Genomic DNA, 15,028 nt, shown 5'->3' with positions numbered 1-15,028 from the left:
AGCATATTTTGTCCTTCTTTTCTGAAAAAAAACCCCTGTTCTATCTAGATGAATTAATTAGATCATTGAAATAAAGCTTATTTATCATGGGTCTAACTTAAAATTGTTATATACAGATGTTTTGATTTCCTTTATAATGCAATGTGTGTAAATACATATAAAACATGTAAAGCTTTAACTTTCCCTGTGCTGTATAATAGAACATAATGTGTGTAGGCTAATCACAGCTATGATCATGCATCAAAGGTTTGGTGGAGAAATAAAACATTGGACACAGAGGAGGACAGACTGAAGCTGAGAGGTTGTGGTTATGGAGGCGGTAGGAGACATTTACCAGGACTTGTTTTTGTCTGCATGCAGATGGCACACTATGTATAACAAGATCCCATGGGCTTTACTATTCAGTAGGGACAGATATGTGTGCATGTGTGTGCATGTTCATCACAGCTGGGTGAGTGTGAAGTCAGTGACAGCCAACCAAGCAAAAAATATAACACATTCACCATGATTCAAGTAAAATCACAAAACAGACAAATTTGATTAATCAGCAATTCGTTTTTTTAGTCCTGTTCTGGTCTAGTTTCTCTAAATGCATTCCTTGGATTTTATTTTTACAGCCCTATATACAAACTTATATATGATAACTGATTGATTTAATGGATTGATTATGAGACCTATCATAATTCTGTTGTTGGGGCATTTTTCGCATTGTTTCAGCATATTCAGCATCATCTGTGTTGAGAGAATTTCTTAATATTATTATTCATGATGACAAAAGTGATTGTTTGGTCTCAGTGTCAAATTGTTTAAACTCAATGCACATAAGAAATAATAACCCAGTTCATAACTCACCTCACATACAAATAACTTGTTCCTTATATGAAGTTTCAACAGTTGATGCAAATCTGTCTGAAACTGTTTTCCCCATAGATTCCTGTAATATGCAAAAAAGTCTTTGATTCAATCTGTTTTAGCTTCCAAAGGACACAGAATTCAGTTCGCAAATACAATTTACTTTACTGTTACCAATGTGGTATATATCCAACAATAGGTTCCATTGACGGAACTGGTATATTTTTCAATTTTCCTCATATTTTCCAATCACACCCACATAGGCTCCAGATTCAGCAAATCCAAATCCAAATCTAGGCTTTGAGAAGGTTTGAAAACTACAGAACTTCCATTGCCTTTATATATAACTGGATTAAGAGGCATTCACAGAATATTACCTCACTCACCATATGTCATAGTGAGGTATATCACTTTCACTTTTTAATTACCCTGCTCTGACAAATTATGTCCACTAGATGTCTCTGGAGACCACAACCGTGTCATATCACTGACATTATGACAACGCCCACCAGAAGAGTGTACTGTCTGTCTGCAAAAAAATCCGTCTCTATTGTATATGTATGTTTGTATATGATCAGGTACAATCAGAAAAAAAAACTCCCCATCAGCCAATTCAGGAGGTCATCAGCAGGTTAGTCAGTGGGCATGTTTGAAGATTTTAGTCGAGGTCATTAAAGGTCAAAGGTCATCAACAGAGGGAAGGATCTATACATCAGTTTACGTTTAGGGCCTTTCATCACTTTATAATCCAAGGAGCGCAATTAGTCCCGAATCGTATTGCAGCAACTCAATTCAGTGTCTTTGGGCGCACTGGCTGGACTTCTCATAGAGGGATAGCCTTCACAGTACATCACTCAGCAGCTGCTTTGAGATGTCTGATACCCCCCCCCCCCCCAAACAAACACAGTCTTGTCTCGTGCCCTACAGTTACGTCATGGGTAGTTCCTGCTCCTGGTTCGTCCATCCTGCCCAGATTGAAGTCAATGGGTATGACGGTTTTGACCAAATGTGAGTAAAAGCAGATTTCTAGATCAATGACGGATCTGGGATTTTTCTAATTCGGGGGCCGTAAAGTGGCTACAATTTTCATGATCCTGTAAGGTGAATATTTAAGTCATTCCTTGTTTACTGTTAGATCTACAGCTTTGAGCAAAGCAACACATCATTGAATGTATTTGGAAAAGTGTTCCTTGTTCAAACACATAGTGAACTTCATAACAAAGTGTCATATTTATTGTTTTATAAATGGACAAGGGCTCTTCAGGGGCCAATCAGATTTCAACTAGGGCCAGTGCCCGGACCCTGGATCCACCCCTGTTCTAAATAATACATACTTCTTACCAAACCAGGAGATTCCAGGAGACCAGCAGGTGCACTGAGAGTGAGCCATTACCAAGGAGTGGCTGAGAGCACATGGCTGCCACAACTACCCCCAGGGACCCAGGAGGAGGATTTGCTGAGGGCTAGTGGCACAGAAGGCAGATTAAAGAAGGCAGGGTCATGTGTACAAAGATCTGTTTAGCAATCATCCTAAAGGCTCCTACAAATAACAACCTTCTTGAGACTATCCTGTTGATTTTTAGAACATTTCTGTCGGTTTAGCCAATTCAGAATTGAATAAGTGAGCTGGCATATTGTTGCTACGTGATTCTGATCTGAAACCAAAAGGTAGAAGGCACAGGTAGGTGGCTCCTACCTCTTGCACTCCCTGACACACACATAATCCTCTTGCTCTCAGTGAGTCACTCCACTGTGGACATCTGTCAAGGTGAGTGACCCCCGGACAAACTGTTTTAATGCTCTGCAAAGGGAACAGCTAGAAACATGTTTGTGCAGTGGCGCATCTTGATTTGTCATGACAGCAGGGAAACTTTCTTACCTTTTCCTACTTTATCCAGTAAACACGTTATAGCGTGAGAAAATTCTAATAGAGTTTCCTTCCTTCAGTTGCTTTCTGAAGAAAAACTCCTATAATGAAACTCTTGCAATGCGCTCATGCATTTCATGCATAAAAAAAGATGTTGGTGCCAGAAAACAAATGGCGGGCACCCATATGCAAGCCTGGATCACATCAATCCAGTCAGCAATGCTTGTGCAGTTGACCAATCCTACATTTAAACATAAGACATGATATTTCTGGCCTCTGGGGTTTTAAATCCGACCCTTCAGGTTAAGTTCACTGAAAGCTTTACTGTATGATCCCCATGCTTACAACTAAGAATAGGAAACTCGAAGTGGATCTAAACAACCATTTACTGAGCCTCGATGGGAGGGGTTGCGGTTTGAAATTATGCAAATCTCCGTTTTTCGAATTCACCTCACCCTGTCCCCTTGTTGACCTCTCGTCCTCCCCCCCTCCTCCTGTCCCCACCCTTTCCTCTCCACACCAGCCTGGACTGATGCAGACACATGCTGCGACTGCTTTGCCAGACGACTGATGACTCATTAGCACATTCACGGCAATGACATCAGCATATTTATTTATTTCAGTGACAAAGTATTTTTACACCACCTCATCTAACTAATCTACAACTAACTATATTCTGGAGTGTTTTACAATTTACACGTCCTCCTTGGAATGTTGAGCAAATCAATGATAATTAAACTGACTTTGTGAGCTTGCATTAAAAGTTATATCTGATGTAGTGTCACAGAGAACCAGCAGACATGTTTATCTGCTGATTTTACATGCCCTAATGACTTGAAGTAGTGAGGTACTTGTTATTCGGGTATTCAAATTCTGGTAGCAGATGATATGAGACCAGCTAATATCCTCCCTGGTGATTGAAATGACTCTCTTGTGTTTGTCCTGTAACCCCTGTCTCTCTGCCTCTGTCTCTCTCTCTCTCTCTCTATGCCTGGTCTTACTGCGTTTTGCAGGACCTGTCTGTCTGAAGTTTATTCTCAGCTGCTGACGGGGCGGAGGAGTTTTTTTGGGAAGCAGACAAAGAGGAATGGGATGGTTGGCATTCCAGCGGGGTCTAGCTTGCACCTATCCGGCTGCGAATGTAGGCACATGCTCACACGAACAGGCCCTTGTATACACGCTCGTTGGATGAGGGGCAGGGTTATAATTAGGATATGTTCTGTTTATCTCATATCTGCACTCCCGCTTAATAAATGCGTTCAAATAACTGTGCAACAATGTTCCCCGTTAGACATGTGGATATGAAGAGAGTCCCATCATCTCACAATAATCGCCTTTTTATGTGACTGGTTCCGTTTGAACGGCTACACAATGGTGTTTCATCATGGTGAGTGTCCTTGTACCCATTAATCTCACACCATGTTTTTTCTTGTAATACTCGTGTTTAGAAAAAGCTGTTTTTTTTAATCATGTCCTGAAATGTTTTGTTAAATAGGTTACAACAAGAGCCTCAGCAGCACTGCTCAATGCTTAAATATGAAACACAACTGCTCCTTGTCTCTCTCTCTCTTCTCTCTCCCCCTTTCCACCCACCTCTCCTCTCTCCCCCATTTCTCTCCTAAGTGGTTGAGGCAGATGGCCGCCCACGCTAAGTGCAGTTCTAAAATTCAGAAAGGTTCAGATAGAGAAAACTCCCTCAAGCATGGTCCAGGATATCACCATGTCTAACCAGCATTATGAATCTGTGCAACATATATAGATGTATCAATGTCTGGTGTAGTCACCAACTGACAAATTAAAGAAAGTATAATATAGCAATATATATGTATATATATGTGTTGTCAGTTGTCACTTTGACCTGAAGGGGATTTTAAATAAGTACGTTAATAAAAAAATGAATTCTCTTCTATCATGTCAAGTAAAAAAGTACATACTAACCACAAAGCCTTTCTAAGAGAGTGCATATTAAAAAGTGCTTAATTTTCTGTGTCAATCCTTTCCCCCCTTCTTCTTTTTGTTAACTCATTTCCACTTAACAGTCTCAACCAATTTTCTAACAATTTCAACACAACTTAACAACTGAGCAGCTTTGACATCTACTTTTCTCCTCCTCTACCCCCTTGTCACTGAAGTGAGATCTAGCTTGTCCTGCCAATAGACTCGGTTCTCTATACAAGAAGTGAAGGCTAGAAGAGCTGCACCAGTTAAAATAGAAACGCTCTGTTAACATTTGACAATTCTCAATGATTTAAATAAATTTAATAAGTGTATTTTCTTCAGTGTACATGGGGCCTGCATGATATATATATTTAACCAGTCGGTGGCAGTGTTAGCCTGGATGAGTGGATGACAGAAGAAGTAAAGAAGACACCTCTGCTCTTTATTACCTACACAACATTGTGTTACAGCTCAACAACTCAATAGTGTTGGGCTCTCATGCCATGTGTTGGAGACAATAGAGGGGCCTACATGCAGCCCCAGAAGCCTGAGCTGGGAGTTTTTCTACAGCCGTGAAGAAATTGCACTGAATCCCACCAGTGGTTTCATCGAGAAGTTGGTTTGAACTCAGGCTCCGGCCTCTCACTGGACGAGAGTCACTGGATCCCCCAGAATTCCTTGGAACCTCCTTGCGACGTCATGCAGGTGGTAAACTCTCTGGCTTGGTGGCTGGGACATGGAACACACAACATAAGCTTATGTGTTGTTTTTTAACCTGAACGAAGATGCACATTAACTTCTGCCAAAGAAATAGAGAAATAATTCATTTGTCATAGTGTTGCTGAGGTTGTGTGGATTGTGTTCTTGCAAATAGGCAAACAAATAAATTAGGCCATTTCTTCACTGATATACAGTGGATCCATATTTGAGAGACAAAGAACTTTCTAAATATATACTTAAAAAACAATCATGCCTAAAAGTATTTCAATCACATATTAAATTTCCATGTGACTTTATGACATAAGTTCAATGTAAAGAGTCACCTTCCATGAAGTGTTTTCTATCGTTTTGAGTTATTGTGAATAAGTCAAATAATTAGATTTTTAAAAAAGTTTAACTTCTACATAAATATATTAAACCCAATTAATTTAACATTGAACTTGTGGATTAAAGTAACATGGAAATTTGTTTTCCAAAGTTTGGCCTGTCTTGTGCTGTACTGTGTTATTTATTGTCATATACACTGACACCAATATATCTGCAGAATCTGCTATTATCTGATGTACTGGCCATCAGCTAATTAAGTTATTATACGAACTGAAAGCTGGCTAACAAAGTCAACATAATAAGTGAACTTTTAAAATGACCGATTACAAGGATGTTCCGATGAAGACAAAACTGCTGCACATTCCCTGACCTTGCCCGAGGAGACGTCATTTCCGAGAAGATGTTTTTTATTACCATCCCAAAATATTAAGCTGCAGGCTACATTAAGCTGATGATTTATGGGTGGAGGTTCTTTCCTAATTTTATTCAAGAGAGCAAGCTTTCATTTTGAGAGCTCTTCATTCCATGTTCAGTTTATCCCTCAAAACCCTGCCCTCTCTCAAAAAGCCCTGCTGCTGCTCAAAAGTGAAATCTAGCAAGAAAGATATATAAAAAAAACCAAAACATTATCTAATCACAAAAGATGACATTAATAAGATACACGATAATTAATAAACACAGCACATTTTTTTCTTTCTCACAAAATTAGCAAAAATACATAAAAAATCAATAACACAAGCAGTCATTTGAGATTGGATTGAATAAGTAAACCAAGGACGTGTGTCCTCACAGCAAAGACACTCCATGCTCTATGGGGCTGAAGGGAAGATGGACAGGTTATTACACATTGTGATTATAAATATATGTACTACTGTATTACTCATTACATTTCCTGGTGTAATATCATTGTGAAAAGAAAAGGTGTGGTTCATCAGACGGTACATGAAGATTCATTAATGAATACACAGCCCCTCAGTTTGAATGTGGCTGCTGTGACCTCTTACCAGTGGAAAAACTCTCCATCATCATTAGATATTTGTAGCTGTTTCTCACAGGATCTCAGACAGGATGTAGTGTTGGACTATCGCATCATTCAAACATATGTGACATGTCCATGCCCAAGTCACAGTGAGGCTTGAATGAATGAGGATTAATCATCTATTGATAAAAACAGATGGATGATTAGCGCAAAGCCACAGCTGGAAATAGAAGGGAAAAGATAAATGAAGAAAGTAAGGAGGGAAGGAAGGATGCTGCTTCACAAACCAGACAATGGCTTATTGCTCCTTTCTTTTTTTGTGACATTTTTTTTTATTGCCTTCTCTATATTCTTAAAACGAATTTCAGGAATTCTCTCTTCAAAACCATTTTAACCCCCAAATAAATCTTACTCCTGCTCTTCTTTGGTGGTGTTTCTTTCTTTTTTCTTTTTTTCCCCCGTAAATATCTCCTCATTTTTTACTTTTAATCTTTATAAGATGCTTGGGTTTTGTAACAATCCCTGTAAATATACAAACGTTGCAATCAAATGAATATTCTATAGACCAGAGAAGGGTATATTTAATCCTAAATACAGTTTAACCTTCAAGTTGTTAACTTCTGTATAGAAATATTTAATGTAAATGTTAGTCTGAGAAAGTATATGTTTGCATGAGTAGTTCCACGGAAATAACATGTGCATAGACCATGTTGCATGAGGAACACTAAACAGGCTTTAAAACCGTCTAAACAGATGTCTGATGGTTTTATAACCCACCTCCACTCTCTGCTAATTGGTCTGGTCTCCACCCTCATGAATGTGCATCGTGGAAGTGGATTGCAGACGGTGTAGTCGTGGGCAGCAGAAGTTCAGTTCTTCAAGTCTTTTGAAAAGCCTGCATTTTCAGGCAAGTATGAGTGGAGGACCTTCCCTACTCACTTTAGGTGAGTATATGTCCTGATGATGAAAACATAAATACAATCATCATTGTTGAAACATGCACACTAGTTTTAATTATGATAATAACATTTTAAGAATAACCCCTTACCCAGAATATTAAAATACTTCAAATACCAAATTATGGCCTGTGTCCAACAGAAATTGTCAGCTTCCTAAATTCATCTGAGAAGACAATTATTCAAGTAACCACTAGGTGGCCACATTTCTCCATCTAAGATCCCAGGCTTTTTATAACAGACCCACACATGCTACAACATGTTAGAAATATTTGTTGTAAGATTGTAGAAATGTTGCATTATTTTATTTACACTGGTATCTTTAAAGGTTCAGTTTGAAGATTTAGGTGAAAGGGATCTATTGGTAGAAATTTAATATAAAATAATCCTAGTGATGTTTTCACTGTGTGCTTCATCTAAATTGTACGAATTATTGTTTTTTTTTAACCCTAGAATGAGCCCTTTATATTTAAATACTTTGTATTTACATCAGGAGAGGGTCCACTCTACGGAGGCTGCCATGTTTTCTTCAGTAGCCCCGACTTGACAAACTAATCCCCTTTTGAGTTGTTAATGGCAACTGAAGGCTACCACAAGTTCTCTGTCATGTTTGGAAGGGGAGGGTGAGGTGAGGGGTATTTAGCTGCAACATGACACTTCACCACTAGATGTCACTAAATTCTACACACTGAACCTTTAAGTTTAAACCACATGCACAGTGTAATGGCAGTACTTCATTTGCGTCCGGCTAAAGATGTAACGTCATTTATGCTATGCAGCCTTAAAAAGCTACTTTGAATGGCTTTATATGAATGTAAACCAGGTCAGTTTCTTATTAAAACATGTCTCCATGATTTGAAACACATGAGAAAGATGTAAGAGAGGAGAAGGGATTAGATGTTGTTTTTTACATGTAAAACTTCTCTACACCAGTTCAGACTGAACAAACGGTGTTGCAATCAGTACAGTCCTATAGTCATTGCTATGGAAGTTGCTATAGGAATGCTTGTTAGCCATTTGACATTGTCTTTCTGTGCCCTCCTCTAACGTCCACTCACTGATGCATGCATAGCTCTCATACTATCCCTCTTTTATAATGTGCACTGTAAAACATTGGCACACACCTATAAAAAGAGTTCTTAGACAGTGACGACAGTTGTTGGCCGGATCCTTTTTCACTTCTTTAAAAAACACGTATTTACCCTTTACACAGACCCACTTTCCCACTGCACAGACCACTTATTGCTTTGGAAGTTTTATTTAGCTTGATGGCAAACAGAAAATTGTGTTTATTAATCATTGTTCGATACAAAACATTTAATTCAAAATAATATCAATAACATACAATAAGATCGATAAGATTGATTCATTTGTCACTACATAAAATATTTCCTTGAGTGTACGTCACGTGGCTATGTCAGGAATGTGTGCATAAAGGACAGAGCAGTAACATGTGCTGTTGATTTTCCGTGAATTCTGCCACATTGTACGTATGGATGGGTTTCCAGGGGCGACGGCTCCGCCAGGTGGTATCTGGTCTGTTTGTGTGGAAGGATCCGGAATCAGGCTGTTTGCTCTGTAAGGCCTGTTGTCTGTGCAGCGAAAACATACCCTCCAGGGGGGCGGGTGGAGCGTGCTGAGGGACGGTAGTTTAGACCCATGTGGGGCGGATACGGAGCATCCTGCATCCTGGATGCTTGCTGCTGCTAAACCTCAGCCACGGTGACCCGCCATGGGATTACTGGAGTTCTCAAGGCCTCCATGCCCCACACCGACTCCCCTTCCCCCTGCCAGGTCACATGTGTGGTTTGCTATACTGTGTTATATTAACCTTGCCATTAAGATTCATTTTTGGGAGATAAGGACCGAGGATTTTCTTAAATCGGTGCAGCCAGATTGGAGAGAGACAGGGATTTTGTTAAGTAATGTGTGAAAAGGGGTTGTTTTATGTTAGTGCAATAATTTCACTTAAAAAATATGGTTTTAAGTTGTACATGACCATTGATAGAAAAATAACCATTTATGAAAAGGCAATAACACAATATCAACTTTTTCCTTTTTAAAATTGTCTTTCTTTTACATTTGTTCTCATAAGGTTGTCATATTGTTATACATGAATCTGACTATATGTATTTCAAGTGATTGTTATTAATCTAAGATCCACATTGTGTTATTGAGCCTTATTAGTGTATTCAAATTGTGCTAGAACACTTTTTGGAAAACCTCCCTAGACTTCTGCATAGGTGCCGTTGTAAAAGAATGGCTTGTCCGTCACACAGTGTCCTACGACCTCAGGTGTCCATCTCTGGACCTTGGGTTTGCCATCCTTGCCCGGCCGGACGATGATGGTGCTGCGCGACGACAGCGAAGGGTCTTCGTCGAAGAAATTGAAGGGACGAAGGAAGAAACCCACTGCGTTGCCGGGTGTCGCCGTGTTGGGGATGTCTTCTGAGTGAGGCACATGCAGGAAGCCCACCGTCACCCAGGCAACTAGGTCCTGCACACAGGGAGGCAAACATTACAGTAAGACTACTTTGAATAGGACACAGAACATGTGGTTTTCATCCATTTAAACGTGCAAACAGAGGGAAATGTCAGCATTGGGAACAGAACTGATAAACAGATTCTTTTAGGAAGAGCAAACTTCCAACTTCCAATCCAATTACGTAACCTCACAGAAAACATCCCCCCACTAAATATAAACAGCTTTTCTAAGAATACATTTCAAACTGCCTTTTTATGAATCTTGCCTCCAACGCCAGTAAAAAAGAGATTAAATAATTTAGTCTTAATAGTCACTAACACTAAAGCTGAAAAAGTAAGGAAAATTCTCATTTAAGTGTGACAATGATCTTCAGATGATATTGTTGAGTTATTACTTGTTAGTTGTTAAAGGAATAGTTCAACAACTTGGAAAATATAGAATTTTTTCTCTCTGTAGAACACTGATATCAACTTCATATCTTTATTGAGCATTGTGTCATATACATGAACAGGGAACATACAAACGTCTACATAAAGTTCACTACTGTACCTGGTTGACTATGTCCTCATTGTTGCGGATGTAGTCCTCAAAGGACACGGCAGGTTCCCAGGGATCGTTCTGGCTGTAAATGCTGCTGCTGCTGGCTTCACTATCTTTATGACGAGTCACAGCCAGAGGATACCTGCAAACAAACAGGTCAACAGTCAGTGTTATGAAACCTGTCAGTCAGACGGCTGAGTGACGGAGAACCCAGATATGATTTGCAGCTGCAGCTCGGTTTACGACTGTTTTTGTAACCCACATTTTCAGATAATAAAGGACAAATTGCTTTACTACCACCGAATACTTCCTGTTGGTGTGGCGTGAACTGTTGGTGTATGCATCACCCAACACTTCCAAAACTTGAAAGTAGAATATATGGTATAGACTGAACACAACATTGTGGTGCACAACTGTCACGCACTGTAATAGAGTATATCTCTGATGTCTTTGCTTTTTACCTCTGAGCCTTTGTTTCCACCTTGTTGCATGGGGAAAAAAATGTGATTGAACTTTCAGACAGGATATTTGGAAAGTGGTCATACCCCTTCAGAAAAACAACATAGGCGTATCCATTTGAAATGTATTACTCGTAATTTATTGATTCAATTAGGTCTTTTTTTATTATCTCAAAGCTCTCAGTAAGACCTCACAATATTATAGAGAAGCCCAACAGTTATTTTGCTTATCAAATGATTATCTGACTGTTATAGAAATCAAACTTTAGTTAAATAAATGTATATTTGTCTACTGCTGAGTCCCAAACCAAGGCTCTACTTTGACCTGATTTATAACCCCGCTCCTAATCCAGAGATCAAGCTCTTCAACCTCAGTGATCATCGGGGGGGGGGGGTCAATCATTACAAACATATGATGCTATGTGTGCAAACTTGGCTTGAAAAGCACAGAAACTGAATTCCACTGGAGATGTCAGTGTCTATAAAGATGTCAACTAAGTGAACTTGAAGATGATGATGAAGACATTTGGAATGGTGGTCACCATAAAAACATGGCACACATGGGTTTAAATATTTACCCATATACTTTTTTTCAAGAGACATAATGGTAAAATATTTGATTACCTTGACCAACTGATGCCGTTTTCCTCTCTCCAGCCTTTTGGAAGGACACTATGGGCATGTGAGTTGAACTGAATTCGGTAACCCCTCTGCTGCCCCCATTTATTTTTCTCGTTGGCGTTGTAAAAGTGCACATAGCGGGGGAACTTTTTGCCAAAGCGGAAGGCGGCAGATCGCTCGGTCTTGTGCTCTGTCCTGTGGAGTTTGGACTGGACGATGAAATTCTTCGGGCTCCAGGGATTTGTGAAGTTGACAAACTTCAGATCAATCGACTCAAAGCTGTTCTCTCGACCTGCGTCACAGTGACAGCAAAGTTAGATGTCAAGGTGTAATCAGTCTTTTAAGACACAATCAGTCCGTTAAGACACATTTCATTTAGTTTCCATCGCTAATTCTTCGGGTATGTGACAAACAGGTCTAAGTTATTGATTTCAGCAAAGCACAGAGCCATGTGCAAACATTTCAAAGGAACAGTTGCAGACGCTTGATAAGCCAACTCTGCTTTATGACAGGGTGAAGTCCAGAGAGTGATTTTATCTGGACTGGCATTAATACAAAAAACTGATGAAAGCTTAATCCATGGGTGCTGTTTCTTTCATCTTGTTTCACTATCTTCACAGCCTCAAAAACACACTATGAACCCAATGTAATAAGATTGGTGCAACAGGAAAATAAATACTTATGCATATATCAGTATTAGAGGGTTCTGTACCATGGCAGACAATGTTTAATGCCAAGTTTTTTTATGACCAGTGGCAACATTTTATATATTCTCACTTTCTACAATGTTATATAGATGGTTATGGTATGGGAAAGGATCGTTGTTTCGGCAGACAAAAGTAGGGTTAGACCATTGAAACTCTCGAGTTTCAGGGGGAGAACTGGGGTGAGAGTTGAAACCAAATATTAATTGTGGGGCTATGACAAGATGCAAGTTTCCTATGCAAACGTTTGACCCATTATATCCTTACTGTCCACCTTCCTACATACCTGTAACATAAGGAATCTCCCAATATGTATGTAATTCATATTAACTCTGCTGTTTTTACTGCTGACGTTGACTATAGCCTTTTTTAAATACAGAGGGTCAGTGACAAATAAAGATACATTAGACATTAAAATATAGTGATTGTAATGGAATACTCACCAGCGATATCCAGATCCACCTTGTAATGGATGAGGTGTGTGTGCAAGTTACCCAGCACATAATTGTACACCTTGGTGCCATATTGAAGTCCGTTGGGTGTCAAGAATGTGGCGTGGATGTATCCAGTGGCGCTGACCTTTACCTCCATCACCCCATTCTGGTAGAAGAGGAAGTCCCAGATGTAATCATAGTTGTAAACCGTCGAGGTTGTCCGCAGCACCAGCACACTGTTTTCCAGCCCCCCATAGAAGTTGTATCCCCCCTTGAAGTTGGAGTTGAAATGCCTTCTGAGGGGCATACCCGTTGTCATCTCAAAAATACAAAGTGCATTTTTGTGGTGCACAGGATTGTCTGTGTCGTAGTAGTGGTTAAGGTCGATAAATTTGGCAATTTCTGGACAGTCGATTCCAGGCGCTAGCTCGAAGCTTGAGGTGCCCATGGCCCATCCTGCATCAATATACTTTGTTTGCATGGCCGCAGGAGTATCACCAGCATAGAAGGCAATCGCTTCTTGGAGGCTGATTTCGTAGGCAATCCTTTCTCCATTGAAACGTAGGTCAAAGACTTGAAGCCCGGCTGATGAGCGAACTCGGTAGGCAAAAGACCATCCAGCGTATTCAACAAAGTTGCGGTCAACGAGATAGCGAGGCCCCTGAGGCTCCACAAGCTTTGGCCCGTGGATATTGGTGGGGGTGTTGCTGTTACCCCGGGGGATGTAGGTGGAGTAGAGGTCTTTGTCATCGTGATCGGGTAACTTGATCTTCTCCACACCTCCTGACTCATACTTTTCTACCAGCTCCTCAACACTGTCAAAGTACATGCTGTTGTACCAGACCTTTTCAACTGCCCATTTTTCTGGGTCCAGGTCCCGATGGTTGACCAGTACCTCAAACCCAACTGGGTGGATGAAATAACCCTCCACAAACTTCTGCAGCATGATCCAGGTTCTCCTCTCACCAGGACCCAGCCCACGGGGGGCTATGTCAGAGAACGTCAGGCAGCGGTCAGAGCAGTTAGTGAAGGAAAACCCGCCTGTGGTCTCAAAGAGGAGCTTGTGAGCTTTAGTTGTAATCTTCTCAAGGATGGCAATCATATGCTGATACTCTGCAGCGGTAATAGGCCTCGACTCAAAGCGGACAGGCCTACCCCCCTTGAAGGTCTTAACCTCATGAGACGTTGGGGTTGGTAATGGACTGACAATGTACTCAGTGATGTTGGGTTTGGTTTGGTTCCCGAACTGAATGATGACACGGGCTTGACGTGGGGGTTTTGACCGTCCGCGGTCCAGAGCTCTCAGGGCTTCGTGCTTCTTTGGCAAATGGAGTTCTATCAGGAGGATGCTGTTCTTATTCAGAGGCTTGCTGCGAGCGTCAGTGAGCTCCAGTTGCGGAATACCATGCAGGTACACCCGGACAGCTTTCAATTCACGAACTGTGAGGTCGGCAAACATGGGGGCCCCGTGATGAGCCCAGTCTCTTGACCTGGAAGCACCACAGCCAGCCAAACAGGCCAACAGCAGCAGACAGAGAAGCTTCATGGCTGTAATATGAAGAGAAATAATATCCAGAGTGAGATTTGTAAATATAGAGAGGTTGAGTCAAGTCACTTCACAATATTTAATTCACAAAGACAAAAATGTTGGATTCAACAGTTTGAAGATTGTTCCACCTCTACCTGTACCTATCTATACCTCCTCATTCTCTGATATCTCACAGCTTTGACTTTTATGCTTACCACAAATCCACCCACTATGTTCTTATAAATATCTGCTCTGTATTTAAATCAGTGCCACTCTGTAACTTTCAGCCTTTGCAAAGGCTTATAATAAAACTCTCAAAGGACATTTTAACTTCTCGATCTTTGTAATTTATTATGTTTCAGATTTCCAACACACCTCTTTAGCAAACTAATTACAGAACTCTCCTGCAGATTGGTTCACCCTTCTTTCTATTCTTTTTTAATTTGTTCTTGTTCACTTCACTATATTAACTTTTGTTATATCGCTCTCTTCTCCACTTCTTCACAGGAACACAAGCAGCAGATATCACTGCTACGAAACACATTCACTGTTTACGTTTTCCCTGTCTGCTTTCTCTTGGCCTCCCTGTTCTGTTTGTGCTACAATATAAATATTATCC

The 15,028-nt window shown here is 40.4% G+C and overlaps 1 protein-coding gene across 1 annotated transcript; it reads right to left on the bottom strand.

Moving 5' to 3' along the window:
• Nucleotides 1-8,913: 8,913 nt before the first annotated feature.
• Nucleotides 8,914-14,427, bottom strand: aoc1 (amine oxidase copper containing 1). The gene is made up of 4 exons (XM_034572382.1): nt 12,891-14,427; nt 11,747-12,035; nt 10,674-10,806; nt 8,914-10,136 (listed from the first exon to the last, which is right to left on the bottom strand). The coding sequence occupies exons 1-4, from the start codon at nt 14,425-14,427 to the stop codon at nt 9,867-9,869; spliced, it is 2,229 nt and encodes a 742-aa protein (XP_034428273.1). The 3' UTR covers nt 8,914-9,866.
• Nucleotides 14,428-15,028: the final 601 nt, after the last annotated feature.

The sequence above is a fragment of the Hippoglossus hippoglossus genome, chromosome 20 (genome assembly GCF_009819705.1).
Source record: "Hippoglossus hippoglossus isolate fHipHip1 chromosome 20, fHipHip1.pri, whole genome shotgun sequence".
Lineage (NCBI taxonomy): Eukaryota > Metazoa > Chordata > Actinopteri > Pleuronectiformes > Pleuronectidae > Hippoglossus > Hippoglossus hippoglossus.
This window is presented reverse-complemented; position numbering and strand designations above follow the sequence as displayed.